Raw genomic sequence first — 14,162 nt, 5'->3', positions numbered from 1 at the left:
GTTCTCCTATGTGGGGTCTTGTCAACAGGGAGGTCTTAGATACTAGAACTCTAGTGACAGACCATACTCACATTTACAATATTAATTCCATATAAAAGTAAAAAAATGTCATTGTGTTCAAAGTGAGGACAGTTGGGAGACATCGTTTTCTGGTTTGTCCGTTTTAATTATTTAGGTAGTAATTATTTAGCAATTTAAGCTTAACAAAATAATTGACATTTAAAAAATATTTTAATCTTTACCACAACCTTTGTGAGATAAAGTTTATTATCATCCAAATGCTGTAGATTTGTAGAGAGAGACTGAGTGTAATGTAAGATCATACAGATAATAAGTACCTGGGACAGCGTTTGAACCCAATTCTTTTAGATTTCACACTGTTTACTTTTTCCTTTATGGTATCATGCTACTCTCTGACAATGGTCAAACAAACCACCTGAAAGACAGTAGAATATAAGACTGATTCAGAAAAGAATCTATCAGCTATCAATTTTTCTGCTGAAGTAATGAAATCTATGAGAAAGTGAGAAAGGGACTTGCCTACAATAAGACAGTAAGTTATTGATGATGGCAAGGTTATAACCAGGCTCTCCCAACTCAACACCCACTAGCCTTTTCACAATGCTAGACTTACTTAAGGCGTAGAATTTGGAACTAGAATACTGGAATTCAAACCCTGGTTCTACCATTAGACCTTAGACAAATCTCTTAGCCTTCCTGTGCTTTAGTTACTTTATTTGTAAAATGAAATGATTAGACTAGAATCAGGGATGGGGAACCTGTGGCCTTGAAATCATACACGACTCTCTATATCCTCATATGTGGCCCTTCAACTGAATCCAAATGTCACAAAATAAATCTCTTTACTAAAAAGATTTGTTCTGTGATATTTGGATTCAAAGGGACACACTTGAAGAACTAGAGGGACACAGGTTCCCACCCCTGGATAAGATGAATTCTAAAACTTCCAGCTCTATATCTAAGATCTTCTGAGAACTTTCAGGCTTCATTCTTCATCTTCATTATTGTTTTCCAGAGCTTCATGTACTATGCCTTTTATGTATTCCATTCAATTTATTCAAATAATTCAGTTCAATGAGTATTTATTAGATGCTCATTACGTGCCAGGCATTGTGTTAGCCTCTGTTGACACATAAATGTATAAGCCAACACAAAAAAAATCCTGCCATGAAAAAGCTTACATCCCGCTGGGAGAAAACTTTGCACAAATAAGTCAATAAATCTTTTCCAAAGCAATATAAATCATTCAATAGGAGGCACTAACCCAATGAAGTACAGGAAAGATTTGAATTTAGGACTTGGTGCTTCAGTTGAATATTTAAGGCCATCATGGATTCTCAGAGAACATATCAAAGAATTATAACATTCAAGACCACGGAGACAGTTTGCCCCAAGGCCCAAAGTTTGAAGGTGGGAGAACCTGGGTAGCAGTATATATGAGAATAGTGTGCCTGGATTTTGGAATGCATGAGTGAAAAAATGTGAAATCCATCTAGAAAGATAAAGTAGAGAGAAATGTTAAAAGGCTTGGACTGCCACACACACGCATATACACACAAACACTCCAGTGTGCATCCAGTGAAGGTGTAGGTCCTGTGGCATTATAATGACAAGGTAGATCTGTGCCCTGGGAATAAAAGGTAGTTACATTGCAAATGCATTTTCTTAAGGAAGATTCTTTTTAAAAACAGATGAAAGTCAAGGCAAAACCATAGGTGGTAGAGAAAGAGGAAGTGGAAAAGTAGAAAATAAAAATCACATTTTGGAAATAATTGGTGGACATATTCCTGGAGACACTCAGGTCTTCCAGTGCATTGTGTGCTACAAGTGTTTTCAGGGAAACAGACTTCAAACTGGGTTTCAGAAATTTATTTAGTATGTGATGATGGGTAAGTCCCTCAAATTTTGTCTACTTCATTTCATCCTTTGCAAAATGGATATAATAACAGTGTCTACCTCCCAGCATTAGCATGGGGATAAAATTAGCTACTACATAAAACATTATTTGGAAACATAACCATAATGATTATTGCTTTAGTTTGGCCGGGCAGCTAGGTGGTGCAATGGATAGATCACCAGATCTAGGGTCAGCAAGACTGATTTCAAATCTGACTTTAGATAATTACTAGCTTTGTGACCCTGGGAAACTCGTTTAATCACATTTGCGTCAGTGCTCTCATATGTAAAATGGACTGGAGAAGGAAATTGAAAACCACTGAAGAACCTCTGCCAAGAAAACCCCAAATAGATTCATGTAGGGTTAGGGCCAGATATGAATGAAAAGTGAGTGGACAAGCACAACAAAATGATTATCGAAGGAAAGAAGAGGATATTTAATGGGGAACAGAAATGAAGAAGTTAACATTGGCAAGGAGAAGATCCATTTCTTCCCCTAAACTAAAGTAAATGAAGAGAATATGTATTCATGAAGACAGCATCAATGTGTGGAATAGGGGAAAGAGAGAATTCAAGAAGAAGACATCTTTCTCTGCTAAGATTAAGGATGAAGAAAGTAGCATAGGAAGACTTAGAAGGCAGAAAAAATATTTGAGAATACTATATTTTGGAAGGCAGCATTGGGAGTTAGTAGGAAATAAATAAGTGGATTGCTTTAGGTATATGAGGACTCAAGTTAGAGAAGATAACATGAATTTGTAGGGAGTTTAGTTAACAAGGTAATGGGGATTGTTCAGTAGCACATTTATAGAACCAGAAAATATGTTTGGTAGGCATAACCTAGAGTTGGAATGACTAGTGAAAGTATAAAGTGTCATACATACTAATACAACCATTAGATCTTTGTCATACCAGCCAACCACAGGACTATGAAAGTAAAGGAGACAGATTAGAGTAACATTGATAAACTTGCAAAAAGTGAGGGATGTAGGAACTTGTGTTTAGGGTAAGCAGTCAGTTTGTTTTGAGAAAGGGTGAGGCAGAATATATGATGATAAGAAAGGACATGGTTATTAAAAAGAAGAATTTCAGAGTTCTGAATCATGGAGGTGGAACCATTATGAGTAAAGGTCTAATCAAGTATATAGCAATCCTGTGTGGATAAGGTAGAAACAACATGGAGGTCACAGCAATTGAGGATGCTGAGGTTCAATAACAAGTTCATTAATGAGTTTAAAAGTGTGGGAGCGACTGTTCCTTATTGTGACATGTTTTGAAAAAGTCGTAATTGGAAACCTGGTATTACTGTGTTAAATTTAATCAACATAAAAATTGTCATACCATATTTCATTATTTCACATTTTAATAATATATATGATTCCATGACCAAGAGAAGATATGAACTAAGAGAAGAATTGATTTTCTTTCTTTTCCCAGGTGAATCACCCAAATCGTTAAAGTCCTTCATGAAAAATGGATCAGAGGTGAAGAAGTTCATCCTCATGGGGCTAACAGATGTCTCTGAGTTTCAGGTGCCCCTCTTCACAGTTTTCACCATCATCTACCTCATTACTCTAGTGGGCAACTTGGGGATGATAGCTCTGATCTCTTGGGATCCTCGTCTTCACACCTCCATGTACTTTTTCCTCAGTAATCTCTCTCTGGTAGATTTTGGCTACTCCTCAGCTGTTACTCCAAAGGTAATGGCTGGGTTCCTACCAGGAGACAAAATTATTTCCTACAATGGATGTGCTGCACAGTTATTCTTCACTATAGGCTTAATCATTGTTGAAAGTTATCTCCTAGCTGCAATGGCCTACGATCGTTACATAGCTGTGTGTAAGCCCCTCCATTATCCCACCATCATGACATATAGTCTAACTGCTCGTTTAGTCTTTGGTTGCTATCTATGTGGTTTTCTTACTTCTTCCATTCACACAGGAAATGTTTTCACTCTCCATTTTTGCACATCTAATGTGATCCATCACTTTTTCTGTGATATTCCACCAGTCATGGCTCTCTCCTGCTCTGACATAGACATTAATGAAATGGTCGTCTTCTTTTTTATATCACTTACTGCCTTTTCAGCCATTTTCATCATTTTGACATCCTATTTATGCATCTTCATAGCCGTCTTGAGGATGCACTCAACTGAGGGCAGGCAGAAAGCCTTTTCCACCTGTGCTTCTCATCTCACAACTGTATCTATCTTATATGGATCAGGAATCTTCATGTACTTGCAACCCAGCCCTAGTCATTCCATGGACACAGATAAAATTGCATCAGTGTTTTACACTATGATCATTCCCATGTTAAATCCTCTGGTCTATAGCCTGAGGAACAGAGAAGTCAAAAGTGCTTTTAAGAAACTTATGGATGGGAGAAAATAATCACTCAGGTTCCCCTTATTCAGCAGAAAACCTTTCAATGACTTTGCTCATCCACTTTGTTTTTTTTTTTTAATTACACCATATTTATGACCTTGAACCTTAAATACTTTAGCCACACAATGAGAAGACAAAACTCATTGGAAAAAACCCTGATGTTGAGAAAGACTGAAGGTAAGGGAAAAAAGGAACAGGGGAGGATGGAATGAATAGATATGTAATGTCATGGAGGGTATGATCACGAGCTTGGACAGATTTTGGGAGATAGCAGATAATAGAAGGGCCTGAAGTTTTGCTGACTCTCAAGGTCACTCATTCTACTTTTTTAAATCATTAATAGAAATTTTCGTGATATCAAAACGTAATTTGCCACTTCATTTCTTTCCTCCATTATTTCTAGTTCTTAAATCTGGGCTCAAACAACAAAATGAGAATTTATTCTATACTTAATTGCTTCTCAAATCCTTAAAATCAATGACCATCTTTCCCCCCTGAGGATTCTACTCTCATTTTTTAAAATGTTACCTTTTAAAAAAGATTTTATTACAAATGGACTAGAGGGTCTTCACAATCCTATTTAACTTCTTTTGCATGATTTTCAATTTATCAAATTGTTTGTTACACTGTGAAACCCAGAAATGAACAGTTGTGTTCAGCCCTCTGTGGAGTTTGTTTTGCAATACCTTTCTATTTTGGGGCCTATTTTACCAGACATATTAAATAAAAGTGAGCCACCAGCCTCTTCTCACCTTACGTATGAGAGATCAACATTTTATACCTAATTTCAGTCTTTCCTGTTCCCCAGAAATGTCTACAAATTTTTATTCAAAAAGCATGAAACAATAAAGAGCAAAATGGGTAAAACCAGGAGAACATTGCACACAGTAACAGCAATATCGTTTTAATAAGACTTTGAATGAATGCTATTTTGACTGTTGTAAACACCTAAATTAAATATCGAGGTCTTATGAACCAAGGTGCTATCTGAATTCAGAGAAAGAAGCATTTGTAGACATATTATAAACACACATGTATTTATATATATATATATACATATACACTCGTATATGTACATAGATTCATATATGTGTGTATACGCACATACATATACTTATTTGCGTCTAATGGTAGCCATCTCTAGAGTGGGGAGGAGGTTGAGAGAAGAGAAGAAAAAAGAAACTTACATGACTATTGTATTGCTTATTTGAAAAGAATAGCAATTTGTGCATAAGGTATTTGCAATTTCGTACACAATCTTCTTTACTTCTTGTACTTGATTATGGAAATGCTTGTTTACCCCAAAATTTAAAAATACAATTTTGAAAATGCCATATAGTCCTGAAGTTGTATATATTAATTTCTCTTACTCACAGCACAGTGGTTGACAAGCAATCATTGTTTAATAAATGTTTATAGACTTATTTCCTTGATTCTTTTGATGCTTCATGCTTTTGTTTTTGTTTTTTGATGAACTTTATCGTCAGGTGAATTCTACTGATTTCGGTTTAGCAAAGAGTTATGGTCATACTGTGGAAAGCTATGTAGATAATCATTTCAAATACACTTGTGAAATTTGCATTTCAAAGACTTACTTGTAAGGTCTATTGCAGGCTAACTAAAAGGAAGGAGGTTTACATGCAAAAAGATACATACCTGAAGAAGAGAATCAGGTATAACATCAGTTTCAGTCTTATCAATAAACACAGAGAAGATGACGTCTGATATTTATAAACAACTGGTAAGCATCATGAATTTCTTTACCCTCATTTGAATTCTTATTGCAGTTAAAAATGACTGAGGATCTCAGCTAGTTAAGCAAGCCATAAGGAAAGCCTCAGATAGCTACATAACTGTGCACACAAGGAAAGGGGTCTGTATTGAATTTACATAATAATAGAGAAATGGGCATAAAAACTTCTTATTACAGTAGTTATAGTTGTGAAAGTAAATAACATTCTGTAATTTCAGAGGTGATATAGCATGTTGTATTGGTCATTTATCTATTTGTATCATATACACATATCTATCTATCTGTATAGGTAGATATAGATGTATACACATTATTACCTATAGTATTTTCAGAATCTTCCTAAAACAATTCATATTTTGAACATCACCTTGCAGGGTAAGGTACCAGACACTTGCTCAAACTAAACTGTCAAGCATTCAAAATTTCCTTGAGAGTGCAACTCTGATGGGTTGGCCACACGATTCAAATACAAAATATATTTGCCCAAAAGACTATTTTATGCGGAATTCACACAGGGCAAGCATTCACATGGTGGTAATAAGAAGTGATGCAGGGACACTCTTGAGGTGTCTCTTAAGACCTTTGGAATTGATTGTATGAAGTGGAAGACACCAGAACAGAACTGATGAATGTGGCATGAAATGCCCACATTACAGAAGGTACTATGCTCTATGAGCAAAGCAGAATTGAGACAGGTCAAAGAGATTGCAGGGTGCTCAGATTTGGTGTATCCATTGCAAATGTTCACAGGGACTATTTGTGCCCTTACTGTGGTAGAGCATTCCGAGCTTTTGTTTATCTGATCAATCACAGTCAGGTACATTGGGACTTGACTCTGGCACTGTGATGTCATGAATGAAGGACAATAATCATTATCTAATACTTTTCAGTATACGTAGTTTCTCTATCATCTATCCATCCACCCGTCTCTGTACATTTATGTATCCATCTATTTCTCTATTTATCATCCATCTGAATCAAATGACATTGTCTCTAAGTAATAAAAAGCAAAGACAAATGATTACCCAGGGAGAAAGACATTAAAACTATAATAGTTATAAACCTCAATGTATGCCTTTCAGACCTAGATAAATATGAAAATATAAGGAAGAAAGAAAAAAATTATATGACCAAAATTTTACAAAAATAGGCTATATAGGAAAATTGCTAACAAAAGCAAAACATAGACAGAAAGTAGGCATAAACAGCTTCTAACACCCGTATGTTAAGATTAACTCAAAATGGGTACATGATTCAGACTTAAAAGATTATACCATAAGTAAATTAACTGAGCATGAATGAAAGTACTTGTCAGATCTAAGATAGGTGAAAAGCTCAAGGTAATACAAGAGACAGAGAAGTTCACGGGAGGTTAAAATTGATAATTTTGATTACACAGAATTTGGAAGTTTTTACACAAATAATATCAATGGCAGAAAAAAGAAAAGAAAAGAAGGAAAGTAGAAAACTATTTAGTCAGTTTTCCTTAGAAATATTTCATTTCTCAAATACATAGGAACTGAGCCAGTCAAGGGATTGTTTTCAGAGAAAGAAGTCAAAGTTAGTTATAGTTATATGAAAAAGTGCTCCAAAACACTAATAATTTGAAAAAAAAAGTATATTAAAACAATTGTAAGAAACCATTGACTAACATTACATAAAAAGAAAGTGGCAAGTGCTGCAGGAAATGTGGGAAAATAAATACACTGTTGGTTGAATTAGGAGCTTGTCCAACAATACTTAAGAGCAAGTTGAAACTATGTTCCCAAAAGTGTAAAATTATTCATAACTTTTTTATCCAGCAAACGCACAACTACATCTAAAACTCATAAAGGTCAAAGAAAAAGGAAAAGGACTTATATTTTTAAAAACTATTTAAGCAGAGTGGAGCCGAGATGGTGGAGTAGAAAGACATAAATACTCTAGCTCCAAACACACAGCCCATAAAATATCTGTAAAAAAGAACTCCCAACAAACTCAGGAGCAGCAGAAGCCACAGAACAGCAGAGCAGAGGAAATTTGTGTTCCAGAGAGCACAGAAAACCTCTTACAAAAGGCCCATCATGCCCTAGACCTGGAGCTGAGCCCAGCCCTGCCTTGGCCATGTAGCACTGAGAGGAGTGGGTCCAAGTGGGCTTCAGGTACGGAATCTCCAGTGGCTGTGGGGGTCCCTCCACCCACGAGCCCCAAAGGTTGGTGAGAGGGTCTTCTCGGGTGCCGGGAAGGGAGTGGGGTGCTCCCATAACTCAGGCCCCCTCGAGAGGTGGCAGTGGAGGCAGGAGCAGATGGGGCTCCTCAAGCAGGCAGGAGCTTGGATTCATTGTTGAAGGTCTCTGCATAAACTCCCTGAGGAAACTGAGCCCGTGAGGTGGCCCTGCCCCTTACCTGAGCACCTGAACTTAATCTCACACTGAATAGCAGTCCTGCCCCCGCCCAAAGCCTTGAGGCTAGGAAGCAGCATTTGAATCTCAGACCCCAAACTCTGGCTGGGAGGATCTGGAGGCAAAGTGGGTGTGGAAAGGACACTCAGAAGTCAAGTCATTGACCGGGAAAATGCCCAGAAAAGGGAAAAAAAATAAGACTAATAGAAGGTTACTTTCTTGGTGAACAGGTATTTCCTCCCTTCCTTTCTGATGAGGAAGAACAATGCTTACCATCAGGGAAAGACACAGAATTCAAGGCTTCTGTATCCTAGCCCATCCAATGGGCTCAGGCCATGGAAGAGCTCGAAAAGGATTTTGAAAATCAAGTTAGAAAGGTGGAGGAAAAACTGGGAAGAGAAATGAGAGAGATGCAAGTAAAGCATGAAAAGCAGGTTCACACCCTGCTAAAGGAGACCCCCCAAAATGCTGAAGAAAATAACACCTTGAAAAACAGGCTAACTCAATTGGCAAAAGAGGTTCAAAAAGCCAATGAGGAGAAAAATGCTTTCAAAAGCACAATCAGCCAAATGGAAAAGGAGGTTCAAAAGCTCGCTGAAGAAAATAGTTCTTTCAAAATTAGAATGGAACAGATGGAGGCTAATGACTTGATGAGAAACCAAGAAATCACAAAACAAAACTAAAAGAATGAAACAATGGAAGAGAATGTGAAATATCTCATTGGAAAAACAACTGACTTGGAAAATAGATCCAGGAGAGACAATTTAAAAATTATGGGACTACCTGAAAACCATGATCAAAAAAGAGCCCAGACATCATCTTTCATGAAATTATCAAGGAAAACTGCCCTGAGATTCTAGAACCAGAGGGCAAAATAAGTCTTCAAGGAATCCACAGATCACCACCTGAAAGAAATCCAAAAAGAGAAACTCCTAGGAACATTGTGTCCAAACTCCAGAGTTCACAGGTCAAGGAGAAAATATTGCAAGCAGCCAGAAAGAAACAATTCAAGTACCGTGGAAATACAATCAGGATAACACAAGATCTAGCAGCTTCTACATTAAGGGATCGAAGAACATGGAATACGATATTCTAGAAGTCAAAGGAACTAGGACTAAAACCAAGAATCACCTACCCAGCAAAACTGAGTATAATACTTCAGGATAAAAAATGATCTTTCAATGAAATTGGGGAATTTCAAGCATTCTTGATGAAAAGACCAGAGCTGAAAAAAAAATTTGACTTTCAAACACAAGAATGAAGAGAAACATGTAAAGGTAAACAGCAAAGAGAAGTCATAAAAGACTTATTAAAGTTGAAGTGTTTACATTCCTACATGGAAAGACAATACTTGTAACTCTTGAAACTTTTCAGTATCTGGGTAGTAGGTGGGATTACACACACACACACACACACACACACACACACACAGAGCACAGAGTGAATTGAATAGGATGGGATTGTATCTTTAAAAAATGAAATTAAGCGGTGAGAGAGAAATATATTGGCAGGAGAAAGGGAGAAATGGAATGGGGCAAATTATCTCTCATAAAAGAGGCAAGCAAAAGACTTTTTAGTGGAGGGGAAAAGAAGGGAGGTGAGAGAAAAACATGAAGTTTACTCTCATCATATCCTACTAAAGGAAGGAATAAAATGCACACTGATTTTGGTATGAAAACCTATCTTACAATACAGAAAAGTGGGGAGAAGGGGATAAGCAGGGTGGAGGGGATGATGGAAGGGAGGGCATGGGGAGGAAGGAGCAATTTGAAGTCTACGCTCATGGGGAGGGACAGGATTAAAATAGAGAATAGAAGCTATGGGGGGCAGGATAGGATGAAGGGAAATATAGTTAGTCTTACACAACACGACTATTATGGAAGTCATTTGCAAAACTACACGGATATGGCCTATATTGAATTGCTTGCCTTCCAAAGGGAAGGACGGGAGGGAGGGATGAAGAGAAGTTGGAACTCAAAGTTTTAGGAATAACTGTCGGGTACTGTTCTTGCTACTAGGAAATAAGAAATACAGGTAAAGGGGTATAGAAAGTTATCTGGCCCTATAGGACAAAAGAGAAGATGGGGACAAGGGAAGGGTGGGATGATAGAACACAGGGCAGATTGGTGACAGGGGCAATTAGAATGCTCGGTGTTTTTGGGTGGGGGAGGGGAGAAATGGGGAGAAAATTTTGTGAAAATGAATGTTAAAAGTTAAATAAATAAGTAAATAAAAATATTCCTAGGAATTTTCCTTTGGGAATCTCTTTCAGGAAGCGATAGGTGAATTCTTTCTATTTATATTTTACCCTCTAGTTCTCGAATATTAGGACAGTTTTCCTTGATAATTTATTGAAAGATGATGTCTAGATTCTTTCTTTGATCATGATTTTCAGGTAGACTAATAATTTTTAAGTTATCTTTCCTGGATCTATTTTCCAGGTCAGTTGTTTATTTCCAATGAGATGCTTCCCATTATCTATCTTTTTTATTCTTTTGGTTTTGTTTTATAATTTCTGTTTTCTCATAAAGTCATTAGTATCCATCTGCTCCATTCTAATTTTCAAAGAACTATTTCCTTCAGTGAGCTTTTGAACCTCCTTTTCCATTTGGCCAGTTCTGTTTTTCAAAGCATTCTTCTCCTCATTGGCTTTTTGGACTTCTTTTGTTATTTGGGTTAATCTATTTTTAAAGATTTTATTTTCTTCAGCATTTTTTTGGATCTCCTTTAGCAAGCTATTGACTTGCTTTTCATGATTTTCTTGCATCATTCTCATTTCTCTTTCCAATGTTTCCTCCATCTCTCTTTCTTGATTTTCAAAATCCTTTTAGAGCTCTTACATGGCATGAGACCACTGAATATTTTTTTGGAGATTTTGGATGTAGGGGTCTTGACTTTTATGTATCTTTCTAGTATATCCTCTGTTTTTCTTCATTTTGAATTTTTCTTTGGGGTTTGTGGGTTGAGAAATCTGTGAATCTCAGCTGCTGCCCATGATTCTGCACATTGACGCATGCTGAAGTCTTGTCCTTGCCATGCCGCGAAGTAAGGTTGGGCCATGCTCCACTCTGAGTCTGATGCCATAGACCTTTCCTGTTGGTCTTTCAGGCCTTCTTGGACTGGAAATCTCTTTCCCTCTTTTGTTTTGTGGCTTCTTCTGCTCTAGAATTTGTTTAGAGTCAATTTTACGATATTTTATGGGCTATGAGAGGAGAGCTAAAGTAGGCCCGTAATTCTACTCTGCCATCTACTGCCAGTTTTATTTAGTTTGAAATTCACAATGATGCAATCTGCCACTATTTTAATTAATGCCTAGTGTAGATTCTGGGTATATCAAAAAAACAAGCATGTAGTATCTGTCCATGTGGAACCAAATTTATTGGGCCAAAATAAATATACACATGTAAATGAATATAAAATATACAAACAGCAAATAAAACTTGGTTTTGCATTGTGGGGGAGATACAGTTGATAATTAGATATTATTTTCTTTCATGAATCAAAGTATTCAAAAAATTCTGTATCTGCCTTTCTCTCCACCTCAAGAATAGTGGGAGGGAGCTTGTTGAATACTCAGCTTAAACTTTGGGAAATGATTACTACAATATTCCCCTAGTTACCATCAAATCAGAATCTTAAAAACATGTGTACTCATAGCTACGTAGCAGAGAGGGACAGGATAAGACTGAGTTGAGGTAAATAGGCAAATTCGGAAACAATAGTAAATTTCTAATGAGAATTGCAATAATATTCAGGACAAGAAGAATATTTCTTACAATTAATGATTATAATTTATAAATTATGATCCTGACAATGATCTTAAGAATCAGAGCAGACAATATGTTTATTTTCAGGAGAAGAAAGAGGAAATCAAGGCTCATCTGGGATTTTCCTAAAGCTTTATTAGTGACCCCCAATTCCATCCCACTGCCTCATTCTCTGGATATATATGTGTGTGTGTGTGTCTGTGTGTGTGTTTCCTTCTTTATTTCTTTATTTAACTTTAAACATTCATTTTCACAAAATTTTGGGTTCCAAAATTTCTCCCCTTTTGTCCCCTTCCCCCACCCCAAAACACCAAGCATTCTAATTGCCCCTATCTGCCAATCTGCCCTCTCTTCTATCCCCTTGTCTCCATCCTATATCCCTTTGCCTGTATTTCTTATTTCCTAGAGGCAAGAACAGTACTCGACAGTTGTTCCTAAAACTTTGAGTTCCAACTTCTGTTCCTCCCTCCCTCCCCACCCCTTCCCTTTGGAAGGCAAGCAATTCAATATAGGCCAAATCTGTGTAGTTTTGCAAATGACTTCCATAATAGTAGTGTTGTGTAAGAACTAATTATATTACCCTCCATCCTATCCTGTCCCCCGTTACTTCTGTTCTCTCTTTTGATCCTGTCCCTCCCCATGAGTGTCGACCTCAAATTGCTCCCTCCTCCCCATGCCCTCCCTTCCATCATCCCTCCCACCCTGCTTATCCCCTTATCCCCCACTTTCCTGTATTGTAAGATAGGATTTCATACCAAAATGACTGTGCATTTTATTCCTTCCTTTAGTGGAATGAGATGAGAGTGAACTTCATGTTTTTCTCTCACCTCCCTTCTTTTCCCCTCCACTAAAAAGTCTTTTGCTTGCCTCTTTTATGAGAGATAATTTTCCCCATTCCATTTCTCCCTTTCTCCTCCCAATATATTTCTCTATCACTGCTTGAATTCATTTTTAAGATATGATCCCATCCTCTTTAATTCACTCTGTGCACTCTGTCTCTATGTGTGTGTGTGTGCATGTGTGTGTGTGTGTAATCCCACCCAGTACCCAGATACTGAATAGTTTCAAGAGTTACAAATATTGACTTTCCATGTAGGAATGTATACAGTTCAACTTTAGTAAAGTCCCTTATGAATTCTCTTTGCTATTTACCTTTTCATGCTTCTCTTCATTCTTGTGTTTGAAAGTCAAATTTTCTTTTCAGCTCTGGTTTTTTCATCAAGAATGCTTGAAAGTCCTCTATTTCATTGAAAGACCAATTTTTACCCTGAAACATTATACTCAGTTTTGCTGGGTAGGTGATTCTTGGTTTTAGTCCTAGTTCCTTTGACTTCTGGAATATGATATTCCACGCCCTTCGATCCCTTAATGTAGAAGCTGCTAGATCTTGTGTTATCCTGATTATATTTCTACAATACTTGAATTGTTTCTTTCTAGCTGCTTGCAATATTTTCTCCTTGTCCTGGGAACTCTGGAATTTGGCCACAATGTTCCTAGGAGTTTCTCTTTTTGGATCTCTTTCAGGCAGTGTTCTGTGGATTCCTTGAATACTCATTTTGCCCTCTGGTTCTAGAATCTCAGGGCAGTTTTCCTTGATAATTTCATGAAAGATGATGTCTAGGCTCTTTTTTTGATCATAGCTTTCAGGTAGTCCCATAATTTTTAAATTGTCTCTCCTGGATCTATTTTCCAAGTCAGTTGTTTTTCCAATGAGATATTTCGCATGATCTTCCATTTTTTCATTCTTTTGGTTTTGTTTTGTGATTTCTTGGTTTCTCATCGAGTCATTAGCCTCCATCTGTTCCATTCTAATTTTGAAAGAACTATTTTCTTCAGTGAGCTTTTGAACCTCCTTTTCCATTTGGCTAATTGTGCTTTTGAAAGCATTTTTCTCCTCATTGGCTTTTTGAACCTCTTTTGCCAATTGAGTTAGCCTGTTTTTCAAGGTGTTATTTTCTTC

The 14,162-nt window shown here is 37.0% G+C and overlaps 1 protein-coding gene across 1 annotated transcript; it reads left to right on the top strand.

Moving 5' to 3' along the window:
* Nucleotides 1-3,371: 3,371 nt before the first annotated feature.
* Nucleotides 3,372-4,307, top strand: LOC140523351 (olfactory receptor 5B2-like). Its single transcript, XM_072638267.1, has one exon. The coding sequence runs from the start codon at nt 3,384-3,386 to the stop codon at nt 4,305-4,307; it is 924 nt and encodes a 307-aa protein (XP_072494368.1). The 5' UTR covers nt 3,372-3,383.
* The last annotated feature ends 9,855 nt before the right edge of the window (nt 4,308-14,162 follow it).

This window comes from Notamacropus eugenii, chromosome 2 (assembly GCF_028372415.1).
Source record: "Notamacropus eugenii isolate mMacEug1 chromosome 2, mMacEug1.pri_v2, whole genome shotgun sequence".
NCBI classification, from domain to species: domain Eukaryota; kingdom Metazoa; phylum Chordata; class Mammalia; order Diprotodontia; family Macropodidae; genus Notamacropus; species Notamacropus eugenii.
Note: the sequence above shows the minus strand (reverse complement) of the source record. Positions and strands in the feature narration are given on the sequence as shown.

Excerpts from the sequence above, each read along its gene's own strand:
- LOC140523351 (XM_072638267.1), top strand. The coding sequence starts at position 3,384 with ATGAAAAATGGATCAGAGGTGAAGAAGTTCATCCTCATGGGGCTAACA.